The 26430-nt window shown below is 36.2% G+C and overlaps 1 protein-coding gene across 1 annotated transcript; it reads right to left on the bottom strand.

Annotated features, from left to right (window-relative positions):
- On the bottom strand, window positions 1-26036 carry LOC134531864 (ATPase family AAA domain-containing protein 3). The gene is made up of 11 exons (XM_063367864.1): window positions 25766-26036; window positions 23858-24071; window positions 15693-15953; window positions 14430-14587; window positions 12311-12458; window positions 9132-9234; window positions 7174-7421; window positions 6290-6457; window positions 4057-4255; window positions 3096-3261; window positions 1-1308 (listed from the first exon to the last, which is right to left on the bottom strand). The coding sequence occupies exons 1-10, from the start codon at window positions 25947-25949 to the stop codon at window positions 3112-3114; spliced, it is 1833 nt and encodes a 610-aa protein (XP_063223934.1). The 5' UTR covers window positions 25950-26036; the 3' UTR covers window positions 1-1308; window positions 3096-3111.
- Window positions 26037-26430: the final 394 nt, after the last annotated feature.

A 26430-nucleotide genomic window follows, 5' to 3' on the forward strand; every position in this document is an offset into this window, starting at 1 on the left:
ACAATAGATACTTAGCCTGAATTTATTTTTTTTCCCCATGTTTATAATTTTTCATCAAGTCTAAAACAGGAACACTATGTACAAATAACAAATAAGGTTTAACTGCTTAGAAAATCTGCGTAGCGACTCAGTGGTTGACATTTAAATGTGGTTCAGATAATATCAGAACTCCACTCAACAAAATTATCTATTTTATTATAAAAGAATGTTTTGAAATTCCAACAAAACAAGATCCCTTTGGTCAATGTGATGAAGAGAACGTTATTCAGTGAGGACATTACAATTATACCACGTTTTATCGCATAATCGTCGCACATTTTAATCTAAAATCAAGTTTGAAAAGTAGGGGTGCGACGTTTATACGAGGAAAAAAAATTTTTGTTAGGTAAAGTTATTCATAAAAAACAAAAACCGTTCATGGAAAGTACGTTTATTTAAAAAGTGAAGTATAAAAGAGCACGCCAAACAATTTAAATTGATAAGTCATTCAACAAAAACCTTTCTTCAACTTTAAATAGAAAAACAAAATCTGTGACCCGAATGCGAGCCTGAACGAACGCCTAACTATCGTCGTAGTACACACCATGAAAGAGTGCAGGCCATCACGTGTAGTTAACTCGGCACTCGACAGAGAGCGCACGTTGCATACAATCGGCGAGATATCGATATTCGACTACGTGTGCATGCTCTATACGGGAAGCAACATAACCAAACATAAATTATGCCAACAAGCGCTTGCTACATTTTTGTAAGCGGTACACGGCGGCAACGTAAACGAACAGATAATGTTTAAAAACGTCTTTAAAAGAAAATTTACACATCAGATATCTTCGTATTTCCATTAATTAAATACTATGTAAGTGGTAATGTACGAATAAATATTAGATTTCTACTTTAAAATACATGGTTTTAAATGGAAAAAATACCCACACAAAGCACTCAGGATCTAATAGCAGGGCCAAACACATTATGCAATGTTTACGTGAGAGATCTTTTTTATCCAAATATTTCGCCTTAAAATATAGGTGCGACGATTATGCGATAAAAGAGGGTAATCAAGAATCATCTGGAGTGTTAATAAAAACAAATGCCCAGGGAAATACACGTGGGTAACAAGCGTGACCACAGCAGACAACACAAGGCCTGGACTTGCAGTCACGCATTAACCTAATTCTTCGGCGTCGGAGCTGGTGGCTTCGGCGACAAGATGGCCGGGTTATGTGCATGGCAAAACTCCGGCACCGTCATCATCATGGTTCTTCACGATCTACGTAACAATTAATTCTAGCTGCAAGTCTTACTTGGCTCCTGCAAAAGAAATCAATGGGACATTAACCACAAATTACTGAACATTTTTAAATACTTAAAGCAACTGCATGCATAAGGCCTATCTGAATATACATAGCCAGATCTGGCTCCAGGGCGGGGGAAGCCGGGAAGCTGCCTGTGGCTCCGCGGAGACACTTAATTTTTATTTACCTGGTTTTTATAGTTTTCTGTTAACAAAAAATCATTAATGGAAAAAAAGGAAGAATTAAAATGTTACTAACATGCAATTTAAAGTGCTGCTCAATACTTTCCGATTTCAAATGAATTTTCATGATCTCATATAATGTGATTTCATCAGAATTTGATCATTAGCATTTTTATAAAATCAATCCGAAGGTAAATTGTCACGAAAGAATATCAAAATTTAAGATTAATAAGCAAAACCACCGTCAAAATTGGTTGGCTTAAAAGTTATTTCGAAGAGGTAAACTCTTAGGACAATATTCTCCTGTCGGGCCCTTCAAAATATTAGTCCCACAAAAGTAAATAGCCCAGGGCCCTGCAAAGTCTAGAACCACCACTGCACATAAATGTAAGTCCAACATTTAATAACTTCTAGCAAACCAAGTTTGAATTTGGTGCTGGACTGCTCGTAACAGAAAAAAAAACTTTTAATTACCAAATAGTAGGGATGTGCGAATCCTTGATTTTCAGTTGGGTTTGAATCCGATTCGAATCCCTAGCAATATTTGAGATATGAATCCGATTCCGAATATTAAGCACAGAATAATTAAATATAATTGATTAATTTAAAAATAATTTGAGTTCTCTTTTTTCTAACTGTAACTACTGGCAATTATTTATTACACTGAGATTTAAATGTTTATAATTATGTAAACTTAATTAATAATAAACACTTTAAAATATGAAAACCAAGACATACGTATTCGATTCTCCAACTCACTGCACGCCACAGGGAAATCTCAGTTTTATAAACGTTTCAGCTTCAGCAAACGAAACCATTTTTTCTCCAATAAATAGCCAAGACATTTTTTTCTTGTAGGTATGTAATTGTTTTTAGTTAGTTTGCTATACGACGAAATTCGCAATTATAGTTTAAGCTCTTGAAATCTCGATATTCTTTTAATGTCACTGTGTTAATTATTTAATTTACAATCTTTCTTTGATACTTCATGTTATAAATACTTACGTAATAATAGTAGCCTAATGTTATTTTTCACTGCTAGTATTTTTGAGCCGTATTAAATTAATTTATAACTTTTGTGAATACAGTATTCATAATACTGTTCGAATCCATGCACGTACAACGATTCCGGGTTCGGGTAATAGTGGATTCGAAACATACCCAAAAATATCGGGTACTCCCACATTCCTACCAAATAGAAATGAGGTCACTATACTATCAGCGTTATCTTTCTGAAATGTTAGTAACCATACCACAGTTGTAGAGCTACAACATTGGTATGACAAGTCATTGGCAATTTTTTTTTTAATTAATGACCCAGCCTAAATCAACCTTATAATTCTTGGTGAATGATGAATGATTGATGAATGATCGACTGAATGACTGCTTGAATGAATGAAGAAATGACTTAATAAATTAGGGCATTGAGATCACTACAGACGATGAGATGTGAATGGGAGCATTGACGGAATGAACGGGCGGGAGAAAAGGGAGCACTCTCAGAAAGCTCACTGGTTTGATTCTGCCAAATGGGAACCGCACTGCTTGGGTGAGAGACCAGCCACTGGTTGCACTAAGCTAACCTCGGCAACTCACAGAGGAAACGTGCAGCAGGCTGTACCTGGATAGGCGATCGGCTACCTCTCGCTGGAGGACGTATGTTTGCTGGGGCTGGAGTCCTGAGAGCCAGTCGCCTTCGGCGGCACATACTGCACGTCTGCGTCCTTCCCCGACAAGTGGGCCAGGGACTTGGACTCCCGCCTCTCCTGCTCGCTCTGCCACTCCACCTGCCGCAAAAGCCCCGTCAGCTGCTACCGACAACTCCACAGGTCACGCTCACAAACAATGTATAAATGACTTCGTGCTTTACTTCTCGAAAACACAGGACCATACCCAGCTTTATATTGGAGGATCAAAGAGATTGTTAGGTTGGAATAAATGTTCTGCACGAAAATATACACAAGCAAAATTCCTCAATATGACTAAGAGTATCCTAGTTTCCTAATAACCTAATAAGGTTTCAGCGAATCGTGTTTTTTTTTTGTTATAATAAACTTTTGAACTGAATATGATATTATTCACGAATATTGAATATTTATCTAATCAAATTCAAACATACAGTGAGAATATTTTTTTCCCCACACTTCACAGGAGTAAAAAAAATGCTAAATACAATGAAATAAAAAAAAACCTATGTATAGGATCATAACAGTGGTGTAGGATGCAGTAAAATAAAAACTCTGGTAATGCATTTTTTTAAACCGGAAAATTATACGTTCGAAAATTGTTTTTTTTTTTATCCAACTTATTGTATGCTTAAAAATACAATTTTATAATCTGTTTAATCATAATCACAGATTATGTTTTACATGTAAAAAGATGTATCTACTATATTGCAGAACATAAATCCGAAATTTCTCAATAAAACTTCTTGGCTTCATACATGTTTAGACGAATTTAAATTTAATTTTTTTTTGAACGAGTCCCACTTCTTGTATTTGTCGGAAACAAAAAAAATAACGGGATACAACAAAACCATTTGAAATTTTACGTTAAATAGCAAATTATTAGGGGAGCCGGACCTTCTGCCTGTGCTGCACGACGGCATCCGCGACCCGGTCCATGACCATCTTCTCGGTGAGGACCCCGTCCTCGGAGGCGTAGGCGGCCGCCTGCCACGCCACGCCCAGCTTGGCTATCTCGCGGCCGGACATGCCATCCGTCAGCCGCGCGATGTCCGAGCACAACGCACTGTAGTCGAACTGGGCCAGCTTCAGCCTCCTGCGACACACACGCGCCCACCGTGCAGTCGAACCTCATCACATGGAAGGAGTTATTCGTTATGAAGCAAATAAAACAGTATTATAAAACACCTACGTACCAGATTTTCACAATCAGTAACAGTTCACTAAAAAGTAATTACTTCTATTAAATTAAAACCCTCTCAAGAAATCGCCACTTAAGAAAATTAACTGCACAAAAAGTTTAACAATTTTTATTTAAAATGGTTTTTTTTGGACATATGTACACGATTGCTGGTTACACTGTACGTCATTAGAAACCTCAAAACAACAGACCCAAAAAATAGTGAATATGTAAACACACAGAAAACGAGGCAAAATCAGCAGACGTCAAAATGTAAAAACCATACGACAGCACAGAAAATACAGCGGAAGGAATTAGAAAAATATAACTGCACAAGCGGACACAATGGTCTGACAACTGTGAGACAGTTACAACAAGAACAATAAATAATGACAAAAAAATACCTTGGCCAAAACAGTGACAAACATACGAAACCCAATGATGATACTAAACAGATAATGTGGACAACACAATGATTTCAGCACTTAATCAATTAAAACCTAAGATCTTACTTAACCTTCTAATACATTTTCCCTGATAACAAGTCAGATTTTCTAAGTACCTTGAGAAAATTCTTAGCTGGAATTTACAGTTGAAATGAGAAACTTCAACAGTTGAGTAATTGCATCTCTCTGCGAGAAGTGTTCTTTCTCTGATCCAAAATTAAGTCACTTATCAGTGTCTTGCCAGTCTATCAGTGTCTTACTACTTACTTACTACTCCTTACTAAAATGTGATGAAGAAATTTTCCACTCTGAACAAAAAAACTAAAGCAGAAAAGATTTGATCAACATAATAGTATTTCAGCAAACTAAAAACAATTTCACACGACGAACAAGATACGAGGAAATAACTTAGCATACAGAGTCCAGACGAGTTAAGAATAATTCACTGTACGGTATTGTATGGTACTTTACCAAGTTTACCAGTGTTTCAGTTCAATATGGAAAAAATAACAGTAACTGTAAATTGTGTACACTAGTTTTGACTATCATCTTTTTAAACCAAATGATTCACAAAAGCGCATAGGACGGTTGTATGTATGGAAGAGAGGTTGTGCACACAGGAAGTAAATGAATATATTTATTTCTGTTGTGGATGCATTGTGCAACAACCAATGAGAGAATAGTAGGTGCAATTTTGGTGACAATTGAGAACTGTTTATATAATATTTATCAATCATATTGTGGCACAAAATTGTAGAGATATTGCAATGATCAAGTAATTCTAACTTTAAAAATAAATTAATGTAATTACTTAGAAAAAATAACTAGCAATAATAAATACAAAAACAAATTTTAAAATGTTTTGTATTAGAATTCTTAACTAAAAATTGTATATACCCAAATAAATTTATATGTTGGATAACTGTATCCACAAACTGCTGGCCAGATGTTACAGAATAATCATTTGGTAGTTACAGTAAGATTTCAATTGTTAACCGATTTCGCACAGTCGTGCGTACAGCCTGTTATGCACTCACTAATTTTTTTCTTAATTGTGAACCTAGCTTAACCATTCCACAGTTCAAAAGGATTATCACACGAATAAAAGTTTGCAAGACCACATAAATGTTAATTTTACCACGGGATAAAAAGGGTGCAAAGTGTTCAGAAAGATGCAACTTATCAGAGCTTTGAGAAACGTTCATTCAACCACAGGCCAACTATTCAGGGCAGATGAACAATTGAACAAATGAATGAGAGTTTTTAAGTGTCGACATTGAGTTAATTACAGAACATACAGGACAAAGTAATGTGAATAAAGCAGCTATTGAATTAATTGGTGAAAGAAAGAAGAGAGCACACGGGAAAATCCACAGGCCCACTCCAAAGTTTCCAAGTTTTCCACGCGCGAAAAATCCAGGTTGACCCCGCCAAGAATCAAACCCAGTGGGATCTGCCCGCTCGACCACTGTGCCCCCATGTTTAACGGGAGCGACGGGCATACCTCTTGCCCTCGGTGGCCGGCTGCAGCACAAACTTGTCAAAGTACAGGCGCACCAGCCTCTCCCGCTCGTCCAGGCTGGGCAGTGAGAACTCCACCATCTCGTCCAGTCGGTCGTTCACCGCCCAGTCAAACTGCTCCGGGGTGTTCGACGCCAACACCAGCATGAACCTGCGGCGCACAACAGCAACACGCTCTTAGGGGCGGGTTTAATACAAGCTCTTCTTCTAAAAATAGTTGGCCAAGAAACACAAATTAAACCTTAAAAAAGGCACACTAATATGACCTTTCTCAACTTATACCTCATTCACACAAAATACCACTCCACCTGAAAATGCACCCAAGATGCACTGCAACAAGGCTGGGGTGATGACACCTTTACAGGGGTTAATCGAAATGGACAAATACATAGTGAAGGGCGAATCTACGATATGTTGAAATAAACTACCTACTATATACAACTATATAAGATTTATATTTACAAAAATACATCACAATCTAAAAAAACTTGCTTAGTTACCAATAACAAAAGTGTGATAATAAATTGTGCTAGTTGGTTTTAGCGTGGGTGGCAACAAAGTACTATGGTATAGTACAGAGCTGTAAAGCTAACACAGATAATACTACTCTTCAACCAAAGCTATATTAGGAATCAAAAGCAAGTTAGTGTACTTTAACTGTTGATTCATGAAATTGAAAAATTTTGTTAAAAACTTTCCAAAGTAAATAAATTAGCCAGAAGATAGCATATTATTCTTGATTCTGATTCCAACTCCACTACGTACTGTGAACTTCACTTTAAACCAGAACTGAACGCGTCTGAAGGAAACGTGTTGGAACAACTGGAAAAGCAGGAGCCAATAAGACTGCCCCAGACTCGGACTCACTTCTGAGATTGCTCTCCGGTGCGGTAGAGGAACGCGTTGAGTGTGGCCCGCAGGTCCTCACTGATGGTCTCCGAGCTGCGCTTCCTCAGGAAGGCATCTGCCTCGTCCACAAACAGCAGCAGGCCCTTGCGGGTGGTGTCCGCCCAATCAAACACCTTGTGTATCGCCGTCACCCCTTCCCTCCCCATCGGCGCCACGTCTCCCCCCGTCATGATCGCAAAGTCCATGCCGGAGTGGAGGGCAAGTTTCTGGAACACAGCCCTCCGTCAGCCTACAGGTTTAAAGCAGCACTTAGCATTGAAAAGTAATCAACAGTAATCATTTATGCCACATTATTTTTTTAATTTATATTATAATAAGTTAAAATTATTTATTATACATGTTTATGAATACATATACACACACATTCCTATATATATAGTTACATTCATCACTGACTCAGTAACACTAAAGAGATCTGTATTCCTTAGAGACTGCCATATCATGAAAAACAAAATATTAGCCTACTCCATAGAGAAGTGTATAAAATAGAAAATGGAAGTGTAACAATTGGGTAACATTTGAAATACAACTTCATAAGTGGAACACGCCTTATTTATTAGATTAAAGTGTTTGTAATATTCATAACTTTTCCATAGGCACCTTAGGCGCCTAACAAATAACTATGCTTATAATAACTAAAAAGTTTTAAATCTCAGAAACTTTACCTCTAAACGAAAAATGGTTGCACTTATTCGCTTTATGAAAGTATAATTTTGCATCACTTGGAATATTTTGATGATATTTTGAATTTTGTACTTACGCCCTTTCGAAAATCTTTGTTTTTATTTTTTAAATATGTCTGTATCTTTGAAATTTATACTTTATTAAAAAAAACATTGGTATTTCTGTATTTTATGTATGTATATGTGTGTGTATACACATACACACACACATGTGTGTATGTTTGTATAAGTATATGTTTGTATGCCCGGAAGAGTGGCACAATGTGCTACCAGAAAGAATAATGGCAAGATTTACATTTGACATGTCACTAGATTTTCACTTAACTATGTTACTTGAAAATTAATTAGAGGATTATGAATATACAAGTAATTGTGTTCCAATGCAGTCTTGCCACTGTCTATGCCATAGAACGACGGTGCAGCAATACTAGCACATTGTATCAAGAACTGTTAAACCCACATGCTTATGATCACTAGAGGCAAGATTATATGGTGAATAGCGATAAAACCATAACAAAACAGAAATAGAAGTCAATAACACAGCATAACACCGAAATGCAACAAAATCCACCTTACCTACCTCATTATAGCTATTAAAATATACAACTCATTTCATAATCTTTAGTTTAGGTTTTTATTTAAAAACCTAAAATGTTATGTAATAAGTAAAAACCATAACTAAGTTTCTATCTACAATTTTTTCAAAGTACAGTCAATAAAAGCAGTTTATAACGGATACTATAGAGACATGGGTAAAGACCCATAGACAAACATCACAACAAAATGTACATGTATATGTAACAATTTTCGGCTTTTAACATTGCATACTGCTTCTGATTATTCAATGTTTTAGTTGCAGACTTTTAACTTACTCTCATCAATATGTGTAGTAGTACTGTTTAAAGTACATATTTGAAGCATCTTGCCACGAATTGTTGACATATTTTATCAATGTACGTAATTGTGTTTGACATGTACGTATTATAATTATTTAAATTTTTAATGTCGATAAAGATGAAATCTACTATTTTTAATGACAAAATTTGCTTATTTACAACAGCATAAAATCTTGGCTCTTAATGATCACAAACTTTCTATTGACCAGCAAGTAGCAATAACATTTTTTCTTAGCCAGACACATAAAACATGGATGTGGGTAACACATGAATTAAAAGTTTGTTTCATTCACCCACATATTCAATATTTTAAATGACAGTAATATTTCTCACTAACTTTGGCGAACATGGTTTTCCCCGTGCCTGGCGGTCCATGCATCAGAATGTTGCGGTACATGCCTTTGTTGCGCTTGGTGTTCTTAGTGGCAATCGCTACATCCCTGAAACAAGCACAGATCATTTTCATTTTCTTCACTTGCTTTGTGTACGATTATGGTCATGTAGAGCACATTCTTCCCCCCCCCCCCCCTTTTTTTTTTCACTCCTTTTTTTTTTTACAATATTAAAGTATGTAACATGCAAAATATATTTAAAAATTAAAAAAAAGGTGTAAAAGATTTCCAAATTTTTGACTCCAAAAAGGGGGAGGGGGCCTATATGCGAATTTGGAGGAAAAAATAGATTTTTCTTTTTTTCAGGTATGAAAAACTAACATTTAATAAAAGCAAAATGAAATACCGCCACAACTTATTTAAACGCAAATTAAATTTTGATTAAATGAAACAGCTGGCGGAACGACTGGCAAGTCGTGCGTCTTTGTTCTAATGAGGGAGGGTGGTGGAGGCAGCGACGCGGCAGGAGGGAGGGAGAGGCAGCGAATCCGCAGGGGGGGGAGAGAGGCAGAGGTGTGGCTTAACCTCACTCCTGCCAGCTAGCCAGCCAACCAGACCCACTTCCCCTCTTCTCCGACAACACTGCACATCAACACAAGCGCGCGAGTCCAGCTTTCTTTATCTTTATGTCGTTTGAGATACGACTAACTGCGTACGTCTGTCACGCCTCACGACAGTCCTACTGAGAGCGGACAAACTATAATACCAGTCTCTGTATCACTGCCGCTTACAAAATCACCTCCCGCCGCTCACAATACATGGCTTGCTGTTTGATGCATGCCAAGCTGCCCTGCCCTCAGATAAACCCAGAAAAACATGTTTTTAAATTTTTTCTCAAAAATGTTTACAAAACAAGGAGTGGGGCATATACGCGGGCGGGGCCTTTACGTGAGCAAATACGGTAGTATATGTACACTGTATGGTTCTTACTAAAAGCCAAACAAAGTTGATGTGCAAAAAAGAAGTGAACTTTTGAATTCTATCAACTTCAGTTCTTAAATCCTTAACATTAAAATTACAAGTTTCCAAATTTTTTTTATTTTCCAAAATATGTATTACTTACTATAATATAACTAATTTTTGAGGTATATTTCTTTGATGCCAAATCAGGATATTACTCATTAACTAAGTTTATAAGCTTCCATTATTTTATACTTCACATAAAGCTTTCTCAGCTGAAATATAGACACTATCTTTTGATTTACAAGAGGGTTTCTTTTCCTGCTAAGTAAACTTATCCACAGAGAATATCCCATTTTGTGGTATATTTGACTAGCAAGCTAGATATACACCACCCTTCTGCAAAAACTCATGGAACTGTAAAATGCTGATTTTGTAATATGCCATTTTACTCTAACTTAAACCTTGCGGAATTCGCTCACCCAATAGCTTAATGTTTACAATTGGTCAGATGTCTCCTAGAGTGTGTCAAAATAATGGTGCTCCAATCACTCAAAAAGAAATCAGCACACAGATTATTGAAAGGCAGGCAGGTCGTAAACATACCACGAAATGATAATCTTTACTAGATTAACCAGGCATACTGTGTCCAAAAAACAGCCTCTTGTTGCATAAAATCCAGCAGTCGGCTTTATTTTCGTTTCCTAGCACTTTTTTTTTTTGCTTTTTTTTTGTGCTTATAATTTCAACAGTATATGTGGTAAAGAAAAACTTACTGTTACCTTTTCAAAGAAGACTACAAGGAATGATAATAATATTGACTACTGGATTTTTTGCAAAGTGAAACTACCATTTCCCTGTATTAATGTGTGGGACGATATAGTTTTGTTACTGGATCCTTCATACTCTTTTTCAACACAATATCCTTTTACTTCTGATACTCAATAGTTATGAAATTAAGTACGGTAACTCACAAATTTTGGAATTTTCTTTTTAATTTGGTAACTATTTTACACTTATTCTTTCCAAAAGTACATGGTACATATAATTCAAATCTATTTATTGCTATTTTGTTATAATTTTCCAACAACTTTCTTCTGTTAATAGTTCTAAACTTATATTATTTATTTATATATGTACACAAATGTTATAATATTTATTTTGAATTGTTGTCTTATATATTGTCTTATATATATATATATATAAGACAATATATAAGACAACAATTCAAAATAAATATTATAACATTTGTGTACATATATAAATAAATAATATAAGTTTAGAACTATTAACAGAAGAAAGTTGTTGGAAAATTATAACAAAATAGCAATAAATAGATTTGAATTATATGTACCATGTACTTTTGGAAAGAATAAGTGTAAAATAGTTACCAAATTAAAATATATACATATATATTGTAGTGTATTTGTTTTGGTGTCTTGTGTAGTTATTGTTCCTGTTTGATTAATTTGTGTTTGTGTATTATGTGAATTGTCCTTTTGTACCTAATTTTAATGTTTCTAACTGTTGGTAGGCATATTACAATTATATATATAAATAAATGTTTATAATTAAAACAAACATTATTGTTAATTTTGCACTCAAACCTTGATAAATAATTTTGCATGTCCCTGAAATTTTTCTAAAAAATATCTAAACATTAAATAAAATTAAGTACAATATATTATTAACACAGATAGAATGGTACAATAAAAATAACACTAAAAAAAGGCATAAATTTAAGCTAGGTGAATGCTTGTCTTCCTTGCTAACTTGCACAGGATGTGAAGGTCACCTAAGTATTGAATGTTTAGACTTTTTCAGCACCTTTTTTTTTATCAACCTTTTCATTTCACAAGGTAAATTTTTTATGTATGTTTAATAAGTAAAACTACACCAAGTACAAAACAACGCTCCTATTTGTGGCTATGTAATGATTTATATGTTACAATAGAGCGCTAAAACCTTTTCAGAAATAATTTCCACATGATGATTTAGGCGGATAGTAACCAATTGTATTTAACGTGCGACCATAAACTGGAGCAAGGCGTCAAAATAAAAAATGCAATTGAGCAAGCAAAAGGCCGATGGAAATTAAAGTTTGCGACTTGCAGCAATTCTACCGTTTGTTTGCCGAATTTGTCGTGACCTGTCGACCCCCTGAGACTGATACTAAATGTGAACAACTGGCCCCTCAGTATGAATGGTTATCGAGGTACCACACCTCAGCCTCTCCTCCAGCTTGGGCGCGAGGATGACTCCCGACAGAGCGTCCTGGTGCCTCAGCCGAAGCCTCTTCACCGCCTGCACGGGGTGCTTCAGGGTCTCCAGGAGCGAGAACCTCGACGTCTCTCTGACTAGGGATGGCTTCCCTACGGCACACCCAAGCACACTCGAAACACAACCCTCACCTGCAACACTCTGCTCACGAGAGACTTGTTACAATCTCAAAGAACAGTGTGTCCACAAATACCTGACCAACAAATTTGAGGTTCTTTTACTAAAATTTCCAAAAAAAAAAAATTATATCAAAGGGTCATTGTTTATATAATAATACAACAAAATTAATTATTATAGTTAATAGATAATATTAAATATTCCTTTGGCATATTTCTTATTACAAGGGTTTATATTTGATGATGGTATATTGCAATAAAACTGAAATTACAACAAAAAGAATGTCAATAACACAGATATTCAAGTTGATACACAATACAGCATAAAAATGCAACTACAATGCAACAAGAAGCAAAATAGCCTCCTCAAATTTCCATGTGTACATTGGTGACCTAACCCTCTTGCGGTGAGCCAGGAGAGGAGTGGAAACCAATTGACAGACAGACACAAATCATGAAGTTCTATATAACTTTTACCTAAGATGTGTTATAAATTCAATTTTAAGTTCATGATTAATGTAATATAGTAAAGAAATCTGTAGTAGGTAGGCTAAGTTTCATTAAACGCACTTTTTTAAAATTATTATTTAAATATGAACCCATTAGCCTCTCACTATGAAATTTTGAAAAACATTTACCAAAAGTATAAACTATTTATAGGAATTTTTTTACACATTTTCAAAAATGTACTTTTTGAGAAAATATAAATTAAAATTATAAATTTGATTTCTCAAAAAACCCTTTTTATAACAAAGTATGTTGTGTTGTACATCAAAAGAAAGAGCATTTAAAACTGAGGAAAATGACACCACTCCCATCTCTCTAGCTCAATTAGGAGAAAAGCTATGTCAGTGATGTTTGTTTGGCGGATTTTGGGAAACTTTATATAGACATAATTTTGAAACCGTTTGAGATATTTAAAAACAAATATTGGCATTTTTTTTAACCTCTATGAGGACAAACTTCATACTAAATTTCATCAAATTCTGAGGTGGTCAAGTAAATTATTTTATTTTAGTGTGTTGATTACATACGGAATGACCCGAGAGTTAAAATATACCAGAACTGTCAGCTAACAGATAGGGCTTCATACCTGTCTGGAAATCAGCGCATAACACTGTGCCTGCCTGGTGATTTAGTTCAAATAGTGGCTGAAGAAACTTGTACAGATCTGGTACAAAACATACTGCCATAAACATAATAAATGACTTTTATTCAGATATGCCACTTTTTTTTTCCAAGAAGATATACACAGCTACAGTCTGGATGTCGGCAATTATCTTTTCCCATGGGTTGCAAAAAAAAGTTGTTTCACAGCACAAAAAAAAGGTTCACCCCCTTTACTCAAATACGGCTCACACTGCACAGTTAGCTGCTTTCCGTCTTCCCCTGTATTCCCCTCTTCCATTTGTAATGTCTTGCCCGCTTAGCGTCAACGATAACATAGCGATGTCACTGTGCTTATACTTCTACCTCTCTGACGTACATAGTATCATTACAGCCCACATCTAATAAATTAACACTTTCGTTATAAAATCAGGTTCAAATGGACTTAAGTGTGCTCGTTAAAAGATACAGTTGCAACACATAAGAATAGTAAGTGTCCAAAATGTTTTTTATTTTCAGAAAAGTCTATCAAAAGAAATTAATATTTAATTTTGAAAACTTGTCAGTTTCGTGCCAAAGGTGAATGAACACAGATTTGGTTGAAAAATGGCATATTTTGATGTATGGGGGTCGAAGTGGGTCTCACAGTCCAAAAATGTTCATTATGACCCTCCCCCCCCCCTCTAAATCGACCTTATTCTCAGGAAGTGTAAGGGTCGTAAACAGTGATTTTACTGTAGTAGGTACACTATTTTCACACATAACAAGAATTTACAAAATTAAAGACCACAAAATGTTGTCCATACATGAGCAGTTTGAGGGCAGGGAGGGGTAGCTCACCGAGCCTTGCCTCCACGTATCTGGCGGTGACCCCGGTGACACCCTTGGCAGAGTACACCCCGAGGGCCAGCAGCGACAGGCCCCCCGCCGCGGCCAGCACCTTGTCCCAGTCCTCCAGCAGGGCCTTGGCCCCCGAGCCCAGCACCGAGCCGGCCGTCCTGCGCCACACCGCGCCCCGCGCTCACAACACTCGCTGCTGCAGCTCTCGCCCCCCAGCCTCGACGACACTCGACGTTCACTGCCCGAATGCCACCTCGCAGGTGCAGGGCATCATGCCACGAGATTGCAACTGTTCAGGGCAGCAAGGTTTTTGATTGGGTTCCACTCTATTTAGATTCAGGTTTCTTCGCTAGTAGCAGGTTTTACTTTATGAATCTTTTTAACACATTATTCTTAAACTGTGTTATTAGACTAAAATAATATTTTTTTGAAATAGTTATTAAAATTTTCATTTAAAAAAGTAAAATTAGTTTTGTTGGTTTTATACATATAAATTGCACTTCGGACATAGGTAATAGTAAGAGTATTTTCAATATATAAAGCAAACAATTTACATCATGGACATGGTGCCAATCATATTTCATATAAAATTGTCAGGTTATTTTCACCTGCCAGGTAGAGATAAGTGCTTTCTTTTTTTCTAAATGCATATAACTTTGATTCAAGCACCGAGCCAGTTCCCTGACATTCCCTGAAATAATCTAAAAAGACTAGTTGTTTAGTAAAGACCAAAGGCGTAACCATGGAGTAGTTACAGTATGCACAGGACCACAAATTAGGTTTAGCTGGTGACACTAATATCTTCTCCAGTTCTTTACAAATCTGAAAGGGTGAATAGTGAATTTTGAAGCATAGCATGAGTGAGGCTGCACAGCACCAAATTTTTGTGGACAACGTCTACCATGCCTACAAATATTTGACATATAAGTGTTGACTAATCTGTATCCGGGATTTGTGCTGAAAAATAAAATGGCATAAATCAAGAGTTTGGCAATTAACTCCTAATAGATCACCCATTACACTACCCACATGTATAGTATGATTAAGACACAATACTTGTTGATATGTGTTTGGACTTTTGAGGTGCCTGCAAAAATATTTAGATTTAAATTTCTAAATACAAAAGTCACTAATGTACTTTTATAACAGGCTTAGCTGGCAGAATCAATGTAGAATAACCCTAAAAATATCCTCCCAGCACCACCGAGTTTATAATCACGATGACGCTCACGCAAATTCACAATACCGTAGAGATGAACTCACTTGATGGACTCCAGAACCGTGACGCGGTTCTCCGCTGCCTTGACGCGTATCTGCTCCAGGGTCAGGTCCTGGTTCTCGCGGTCCACCTTCGCCTTGGCCTTCATCTCCGCCTCGATCTTCTTCATGTCCGCCTTGTTGCGCATCTCCAGCTCGTACTCTATCGTCGCCTTGCGCAGCGCCTCCTGCTTGGCCACCGACTCCTCCTGCCGCCTCAGGTTCTCGTCGTTGATCTTCTGTTGCTGCAGCAATTGGTCCTCGTACCTGTGGGACCGGCCAGAGAACTTCCCTCAGTAAACAACTCTCCGGTGACACAAGTGGAAATACAATAAAAGTTCATTAGTACCCAAGATTTTCAACCGTCAAGGCAAGGTCTCCGTAACTAGAGCGATCAGCATCTGCACGTATGTATTTTTGTACGTGACCTTGTCTGACAATAACTTTCCAACCCTTAACTGGATCTTCTAAAATTTAGTAGGTAGGTGTGACCAATGGAATTTTTGAGTTTGGGTATGAGCAAAAACGTGTTAGGGATTTTTGATATATTTAATAAACACACACATACCTTTCAAAATTATTAAAACAAATTACTTTAATTTAAAGCTTGGAATCCAAGAATGCTTAGATTATGATAATGCTAGAGATTATGATAATGCATGCTTCAATGTAAACAAAGAAAATATCAAACAATTAAATGTAAATAAAATATATCTACTACATTCTTTGTTGTGTTAACTTTGAAAACATTGTCACAATTATAATAATTTCATATTATTTTGTCAGTAGTATATTGCTGATTGCACTGTAAATATTTGTTATTAGATATATATTATTTTACTTCAAGCCGTTTTCTTAGTTTATTGGTTTATTTTTACCTGTATATAAATTTGTAAGGATGAATAGCGACATACTTACAATCAAAGGTTCCCTCAGAATTTTTTCCCGATTCAATTTGTAAGCATTAGTAAGAAGGTTGGTAGCATTTGACTTCAAACTGTGTCCTTGGTTTATTATGATATGTAAGTAGGTATTAACTTTGGTCAATACTTACCGACACTAAAAACATAACTTCGCCAGGTCTCAGTTCAGGGTAAACTACTGGTTATTTTAAATATTAACGACCTCTTACAATACAGCTGTAATATATAAAGACTGAAAAGGAGGTAATTTTTATTCTTTACAAAATTTGCAACTAAAAACTGGTCGAAGAATTGGCAAGTCAAAAAATATATCAAAACCTATTGCTCGTAAATAACTTCACAGAACTGATATATCGAACATTAACTGCAATTAATACTTAAGGTAAAAAATTATTACTGTCAATGTTAAATTTAGTCATCAAAACAAAACATACTCAAAGCTGGCTATATTTACGAGAAGTTTTCTGGTACCACATTCGTCGGTACAAATGATTTACATATCTTCTTTTAAAATGGCAAGCAGCAGATACAAAAAAAATTAGCAGAGAATTTATTTATATTCATCATTAAATTTGCAACGAGTTAAATTCAAGGCATTTGTTTTTCAAAGATGAATCTTGTTCTAAGATATTTTTGCCGAGAAAGTCATGAAAACGTATCATTCATAAAATGAGAGTAATGTTGTAGGTATTTGTGTAAAAGATTTTTAAAAATTTTAAAATTTTGTGTTTTAGCAAATAAGAATCAGAATAGCATTATTTTTTGAAAATATCGCAATCACAAATTTTTCAGGTCTCTAGTAAGGTAACTTCAGTGCACATTGCAGAGAACTTGGCAAACAGAAAAGGAGAGAGAAAAAAAAAAGGGGGGGGGGGGGCGCACTGTTCTCTTGTCACCACAATAAACGGGAGCGGAATGTGATAGAGCAACAGGTGAAGAAGTTTATGAGGCTAAAATACTGTATTGGGAGTTAATGCAGTTGGAGTCTCATTTCCTCTGGGAAGTAACTAAACTTATATGGCCAGATGAAATGTATGAAGAAAAAAAAATCTGAAATTAGGGACTTACCAGTATCAAAATACAGATTACAGAATGTAATTATTGATTGTCTAGTTTCATTGTGGCGCGAACGTGTGTCTCTGTCTATGACTATTACAACTGCGTTTGACACAGTTAACACGTCACAGTTACTTAACTTTGAGTAATTACAGATGATAGTACGGTGTAGTGTATGTTAAAGATAATGTATGTTAAATGGCTGGCAAAGTATGGTGGTTGGCTGTACTCGTGTACGATTAATAACAAAACTGATAACGTTTAATAATTAAAACAATATCAAATGGTATTAATTGTATTGTAATACTATAATTGATATAATTTCAACACATAGATATGTACAACCCTTAAACTGAAAATTATTGATCTGAATAGATTATCCTAAAGTTGTACCAGCTTTTAAATAACCTACCAAATACAGATAGCCAGACATGAATAGATTTGGGTCCAGTTTCGATACCACACCGTCATTACTGAATTATCAAGGTTTGCAACTACCGGTACCGACTAGCTCAAGTTGTGGTAGGGCAGGTTCTTCGGCCATTCAGGACTGCTGGGTAGATCGGTGTATGGTCGCAGGAACTTGTAGAAAGGGACGCTGCAATAGAGTTCTAATCCACTACGACTGCCGTAGGCTACGACTCATTGACTGGATCGGCGACATCAAAATGGTCCTGAAAAAACGTGGTACAAGGAAAATTCTCACCACGAGATGGCAGGAATCAGATGTAGAAGTCGCGATGCTGGAAGCACTCGCGAAACGCCTCGTATGTCGTGTGAAGGCGTATACCCTGTATTCTGAGGTAGATGAACTCAGAATTCTCCTATCTGAATACTCCGTTTATACTGTAGTATCTAACTATCGTAGCGGACTCGATCTTCTTGTTTCCTTTGCGGGCACCAGGTTTTTGGCAACACATCGCAAGGGAAACGTCTTCTCTCGAACATGGCGTCCTAGAATCCCTCTCTATTCCTCCTTTTTCAACCTCAACTTCCCAGGAATTGTTGTAGCAACCAGCGAGCTCGCAACTAGCAGGAAGAAATACTCAGCAGTTGTAGTAAAATCCAATGTACGGTAATTAAACCTGTGTTTAACTCATGTAAAGCTTGCAGAAAAAGCAATAGGCGTCCAAAGAATAATTAAATGAAGACAATAAATTATTAAACTGCTGCGATTTCCAAAGACTAAACATACTGGCTGGCCTTAGCTATCCATATTAGTGTGATTGCTGGTACAACTTATAATACAAATACATATTTAAATATAATAATTAATTTACAATAAACATGAGATAATGAAATCAACCTGTAAACGGTTGACTGTTTACATCATAAGAAATAACTTATTATTTATACCAATTATCAACCATCAAGAAGAGTAATGTAGACTCTTAAAAAATAAATTTTGCACAGTCAGTTTTTTAATTAATTTTAAAATCACAAAACCACTGTTATAATAAAGGTTTATCTCCTATTTCGGTAATTTAGATCAAACCTTACCAACCCTGAATAAAAAAACAAAAAGTTTTATTTGAAATTTTGTTTTCAACACCTAGATAATAGTTTGGTAATGGACGTATATGCTCTCTGGTGATTCTGATGTTGATATAGAGTCAGTTGAGCCAGTGATTGTAAACGATGGGCCGAGTATGTCGCGGTTTGGTGTCGTAATTTTTCTGACATGACAGCTCAATTGTAAAGCCAGGGACCGGAAAGTTACTTTTAAAAAGTAACTCAGTTACAGTTACAAATACTCCATTGGAAATGTAACCCTGTTACAACTACAAGTTACACTACTGAAAATAACCCAGTTACAGTTACAGTTCTGAGAAAAGTAACTGTAAGTTACTTTAACAGTTACTTTGTGAAAAATGTGATATGTAATATTGTTATAATTAAAAGCTAATAAAACATATTGTGTTTAGTAAAGATATATGTTTATTTAAACTGAAAAAATTTAAATAGGTCTTAAATTACATTGAGTAATTAGTTCACACTACAAAATTGTTCGCAGCACCACACAACAAGCACTTCACAATCACTGGACCGAACTTCGAAAAAATTAGAATATGAAGGCCACGGCAACGAAAATTCTGGACTGCTTTCTCGGCTTCTCGCTTCATTAGATTCTGGCATTGCTTTTGCGCATGTGCACAGGTAGGTTAATTAATTGAACAGCACAGCAGTAAACCAGCATGTCGCAAATATTAAATAACAAAACAAGCAATACCATCGCAAGTAATATGCTTGTCTGGATTTTCGTTCTGGGATTGAAAAAATCAACAAATCGTTGTTCGTTCAATAAGAAATACATTTTAAATGTAACGCAAGAAGTAACGACAATTATCGTTTTTTAAGGCAGAAAAATGTAATTCAGTTACAGTTACAGAAAACTTAATATATTGTGTTACCACGATCGTTACCATAAAAAGTAACTGTTACAAATAACGTTGTTACTAGTAGCACGTTACTTCCAGTCCCTGTGTAAAGCCAGATGTTCATCAAATTCACATAAAAAAATTAAGCAACATCAATTTTGTTAATTATTTTATATATTTTATACATAAAATTCCCATTCAGCGCGATGGAAATTCGTGAACCAAACCCCTGGCTGCTGTAGTCCAAAATGCAGCCTACCCAGAATTTTTTTACATCACAGGATCACTTTATATTGCTACCGCAATGGGGGTTGCAGTGTTCGTCGAATCCTAGGGCGTCACCACATGTATAATGGGCATGTGGACTCGGCTACTCTGTTCTCAGGGCCGTGACATAGCCCGTGTGTGGCGAGGCCTGTTTCCCCCTGTAGCACTCAAAACCTCAGAGAACGACAACAGGTGCATGAAGCTCCTTCCTCTCGCAGTGCTCGCGACTCACTGACCGTTCGTCCTCGCTCAGCAACTCTCGGGAGCGTCACATTGGCGGGCGCGGGCCGACACACGCACGCACACGCACGCACACACACACACACACTTCGGCGGGCGGTCGTAGAGGGTGGTGTTGGAAGGAGGGGGGCTCGCAGCGTGTAAGGGGAGAGGTGGTGGCACATCGGGCTCAGAAGGACGCAGCCCGGGACGATGTCAATATATACTATTAACAAAATTAAACATAATATAAAATAAATTATGATTTACAGAAACATGCCTTTTTTTAGAAAGCAAAAAAACTTTTCAGAGATAATATCCACTTGATTTAAGTGGGCCGTCTCAAACTGCTGTTCGTATTTAAAAGCAACTATAAAATTAAACGAGGTGTCAAAAACAAAATGCACATTAGCAAAGGGCTGCTGTAAATTAAAAGTTTTGCGACTTCGAGCACCAGAAATGTTTATCTCGGTACATACATGTGACCTTCTCCAGTTTTCTTACTTTTTCATAACTTTCATGACCTGTAGACACCCTGACATGCCAACATAATAAAAAGTGAACTCAAATGCAACATGCACGACACAGTTAATGGGTTAGCAAAACATGATGAGCCTTTGTGTAACCACTTAGTTAAAAATTTCCTAACTTAACATATTTTCCTGACTACACGCTGATTTTTTCAGTACGTACATCCAAATTCTCTGAATATTCTAGTTTTTTTCCCTGATGATAGCCACCCTGTTTTTGTAATTCCTAATTTCCTTATTATTCCAGTTTTCCACTATTTTCCCTGATGCTCGTACCCTGTTCCAGTAATTCCGAGTTCCCCAACTGTTCCCCGGTCACCAGTGCACACTGGATTTTAATTAATTATGGCTTTGAAGAAAATGAATTCATTTTTTATTTTTAATATAAAACATTAATGTAATTTTTAATATATAAGTTTTTGTTACACCTTAATTTAGTTATTTTTTTCAACGTTTTTTGTCAGTTACAAGATTTATAATTTGAAATGTTTGTAAACTGTTAGAAGCTGGTTACTATTAATGGTTTCTTTTAAAATATATATTTTTTGTTAGCTTTCAAAGGTTTGTTATTTAAACATAAATGTGGATATTATGGCTACATAAAATTAGGTACGAAATGAACTCACTTTAAAGACATTATATGCATATATATGTGTGTGTGTATACACATACATACATACATACACACACACATACATAGCTTAGTAGTTCCACTGAGTGAGTGCTGCTAGAGGAGGGGTAGTGAGGGAGTGACATCGGAACACCTCAACTGTGTGCCATGAGCAGGTGCACTCGTCTTGGGCCTACGGACTGTTGCAGTTGCGTGAATTGAGTCCGAGATTGTAACAAAAATGTGGGAGTGTACATCGACAAGAAGATTTGGTCAGCTTTTGGTTTGCGTGTGTCAGGATGGAGCCTCCATTAAAGATTTACAGCCCCCAGCGTTTTCTTCTTCCATTTTACCCACCGTCAGTCTGCACTATCGTAACTTCAGTTTTTTGTAAAAGCAGTTATTCACACTCAATTGAAGTATTTATTTGCAAGTAATTGTAAAACTGCAAATGTCACTCAAGGACAAAAAGTTTTTTAAAATTTTTTTAAGAGCACTTTAGACCTTTTAGTGGAACTTTAGAATTGCTGTGAGAAGAAAGAAAATTATGAATTATAGTATTAACGTGCCAAATTGTAACATTGCAAGACCCCTTCCCTCCTCAAATTTGCAGAGTACTTTAATTCCATGATGTTCTTCACGTAATGAATACTCAGCTGGTTATGTAAGTTCAAGGTGACTGTGACCTAGTTTTGTATTTAATTTTATCGTTTGGAATATACTTGTAATTAAATTTGATATTTGATTATTTTATTTATAAAAGCCTGTAAACTATATTTTTACTGATTTTCACTTTGCTGGCTTGGTTACTATTTATGTAAGTATGCTTTTCATTATTATGTTTTCATTAAAATGTTTGTGTTATAAGTATAATTTTAAATGTGTATTTCAGGTGCATTTGGAACATTTCAAGAATGTGAGACAGTAGTTTCTGTGCTTGTCGCCGTGGCACTGAAATGATAGACAATAGTTTATCGCATCCTGCGTTAGAGAGAGACAGACATTATTCAGGACCTTGAGAGAGCTCTCTGAAGAATCACAGGATAGTAGTTGTAAGAACATTATTTGAAGCCAATAGGAAGGCAGCTTTTTCAGGGCAGTCCCCAGTTTGTACAGTTTTTTTTGTATTGTGCTTAGTCTCGTCAGATGTCGTTAGTGTGCCAGGCCGAGAGGTCGCACCGCTTCAGCAGCTCAGCAAAAATGTAAATTCACGTTGTAAGAATAATAAATTTCAAACTCAATTTTAATTTCATTTAAATTAAATCAGGAAAAGCTTTCTAAAAAGTTAATAATCATAAACAGAATTTACATCCCACTACCCACAATTTCAGATGGGATATTTATCAAGTGTTTATGTATGTGAAAGAAACAATCGTCATCTTAGCTGGCCACAATTGTGACTTGTAACAAAATGGATGTATCTTTTGCAATTGGACTGAAAACCCACGGCGTAAATACAAAGAATTTAAGTTTTTTTATTTTAGTAATTGATTTCACGTAGCATTTATGTTTCACGCATATCAATGCTACTTCAGTTTTATTGGCCCTTACATGTTAAATTTTACATGTCCATTTGTAGCATTTTAGTAAGCGTGCACACTCATAAATTAACTGTATTTTATACAGTTGTTTTTTTGTGTTAATAAATATTATCGTAAAGCTATTTCATTGTCATTGTATGCTTAATGTAGCTTTACTCAATATACATTTGATTTTGCAGTTAAAATAAAATTTTGATACTTTAATTCTGCTAACCTGATTTGCCCTATAAATTTTTCTTTAAGCTTTTTTAAAAAAAAATTTTTCGGACATCCCTTTGGTGGGAGAGCACGGTTGTGATTATGTGCCTATTTAATAATTATTTGATATACTTTAAGAAAAGTGTTTTAAACACGTAAACACTACTCAAAGTGGGGTGTTTCAGTTGGTCTACTGATCAATAAACAAAAAAGTATTACCAACTACAACCTACCAAACAAAAATTCCCTGATTTTTGAAAAAATTCCCTGATTTTTCCCTGATTACAATATTCCCTGATTTTTCCAGGTTTTCAGGGTCAGTAGACACCCTGTTTGTGTTATAAGTATAATAAGTATAATAACTCGGGTAGCGAGTCGTAACCTTGCTACAGACAAGGCTCTGAACCGGAACACCCCTAACCAAAGCGACGGTGCCGATAGGGCCTGACCTCTTGCGAGCCAGCTGGTCCTGGTACTGGGCGCGGAGCTGGCCCTGCTTGGTCTCCTCCTGCAGCGTCTTGCGGCGCTCCTCCGCGTCCACGTGCTTCTGCTCGATCTTGGTCTGCTCCAGCTGCACCTCCAGCTGCTTCATCTGCGTCTGGAACTCCTGCTGCTTGGTCGCCTCCTGCATCTTCACCACCTCGAACGCCTCCTTCGCATGCCCTGCAAGCCACCACCACGTTCTTAACGCTCCATTTCACACTCCATGTTGGTAGGCTCATCGTATTGCCATCTCTATTGTTTCAGCGAATTTCATTTCTATGTATCATTACAGCGCTTAATGAATATCTTTTGTCTCAAACAGCGGCACAACGTCATGCAAGTGTCCATTATTTCCGAAATAAAGTGTGAAAAATATTATATTTGGTGATACAGTTTTTAATGCAAGAGAGCTATTGTAGTAAATTTCCAGGTAAATCCCTCAAAATAATATTCATGGCAGGAAAATAAAATAAAATTGGCAAATGGGTCAAACCTTATAAAAATAGCAAGTAAGAGCGAATGGGGAGTTTACTAACTTTCCTATAAGCTTATAAAAAAAACAGGAGGCAAAGCACATTTTTGGATGCTGCGATTATCCTGCAAGAGTGATTTGGAAAATTCTGACTTTCTATGACATAGCATTTGCAATTGCAAATCTGCATCACTCTGCTTCCCTAAGAGCGAGTGATTCGAAATAAAAGGCAGTAACTCAAAAATATTGTTTTGAGGGATATTATGGAGTCCTATTGGACGTATTACTATTTTAAGCTTGGGGTGGCACCAGAACAAGTAGTCTCCTACACGAGCATGGCAGTCTTTCCGACATGATGCGCACACCTATGAGTTGTTACATGGTGACCATACCATTTCATCTTTGGAAAGTGTGTAGGTAACAATGTTAACTTTTAACTTGGCTAGTTTCGTAGATATTATGTTGGAATGAATGTTTAGACACAGCAGTGTGAAACTGCATGTTAGGAATAAGGGGTTTAAATACATATTTAATAAATGCTAGGCCCCTTGATTGTCGGCATCCTGCATATTTTGAAGTGTATTCCTTTTGGTGCAAAAAAAATACTGTGAATATGTTCAGTAGTTTACTGTAATAAAGTATATTTCAAACAACATGCATCACAATTTCACACCAGGTAGGCAGATACTTTAAAAATATTAGGAGCATCCAAAACACATAGGCCTATTTTGGAACTTTGTTGCTATTTGTTTTCTTCAGAAGTTCTGTAATTATAGTGTTGTAGCATTTGGGAAATTAAGCCAATATTAACTTAAACTTTATAGAAGATGGTAAAGCTCACAATTACTAAATATGATGCAACACTCTGATACTGTAACAACAGATTTGTTTGTCGATCATATTTGGGGTGGATCGCACACTGATACCACATGTAGGGTCTTGTAAAACACTATAAACATGTATGCATTTTAAGAGTTTTCGAGCATTAAACAGACATTAATTTTCTCCACTTCTTCCACCCAAAATCACTATTAACCATGCCAACATACAAGTGACTAATGACTGCAACAGAAATGCAACACTGTTCAACTTAATTACAATGGTGATGACCAATGGTCCTGATGGTTAAGGATAATGGCATTTTGCTACCACATAACCAACTATAGCACATGTTTAAAAGATAAATATATTCATAATCTGACTACAATTAAAAACAACTATATATCTCTCGAAGTAGAAAACTGCATTAGCTCACCACTGATCACACCTCATTGAAGTAACAGTCTTCTTTGGGAGTGTATGAAAAGTTGTCAAAATATATAACTAGCAATGGAGTGTTTAGACAAAAAAAAATATTAAATAAACGTGCTTCGGTAGTCAGCTGGTAATAATATTTACTCACTTGACTGTTCTAGCTCTTTTGCTGCTCTGGCTGCTCTCTCCAGAGCAGAGGAGTCGAACCGGTATGCTTCCATATCACTTTTACCCTTTTTGTCTTTATCATCTCCTCCATCGCCAGGTGGCAACGGAAACTGTGGGATCCCTGGCGGGGGCTGACTACTTTTGTACCCGAATAACCACGACATTTTTCACGAACCGAAAAACGCAACCTTCACACGTGCCGCATACACACAGATGATTTGCAGCCGCTCTAAAGATTTTTTTTTTATTTTGAAAATTGTTGCCAACCTTTTTTTAAAGTAAGTAAAACTTATTTACTTTTGCTGAACAATGTGAAAAAATCTCACTGCTATAAAAATACATGTCTTATCTAAATCTAAAATTTAATTAATTTAATCGAATTAAAACTCTCTAAAAAAATATATGTAATTTCTTAAAATTAAAGCAGAATTGTTTTCAAATACATTAATTTTTTTTTTTCAATTAAAATAGTTTTTTTTCTTCTTTTACTTGCACAATAGTTGCGGTACTAAAAATATGAGAATATAGTTTCATCATTGTATTCAAGTTCAGCCAATGACATATAGGTCTCTAGGGCCAGTATTCCAAGAGGCAAAAATAAGAGTGTAGGGGTTAAATATGCTGCACCTGTACTCTTAACCATAT

The sequence above is a fragment of the Bacillus rossius genome, chromosome 5 (genome assembly GCF_032445375.1).
Source record: "Bacillus rossius redtenbacheri isolate Brsri chromosome 5, Brsri_v3, whole genome shotgun sequence".
Taxonomy (NCBI): Eukaryota; Metazoa; Arthropoda; class Insecta; order Phasmatodea; family Bacillidae; genus Bacillus; species Bacillus rossius.

Excerpts from the sequence above, each read along its gene's own strand:
- LOC134531864 (XM_063367864.1), bottom strand. The coding sequence starts at position 25,949 with ATGTCGTGGTTATTCGGGTACAAAAGTAGTCAGCCCCCGCCAGGGATC. Across the intron at positions 12,459-14,429 it reads ATACGTGGAGGCAAGGCTCG|GGAAGCCATCCCTAGTCAGA; the intron begins GTGAGCTACCCC and ends GGTGTGCCGTAG. Across the intron at positions 6,458-7,173 it reads ACCGGAGAGCAATCTCAGAA|GTTCATGCTGGTGTTGGCGT; the intron begins GTGAGTCCGAGT and ends TGTGCGCCGCAG.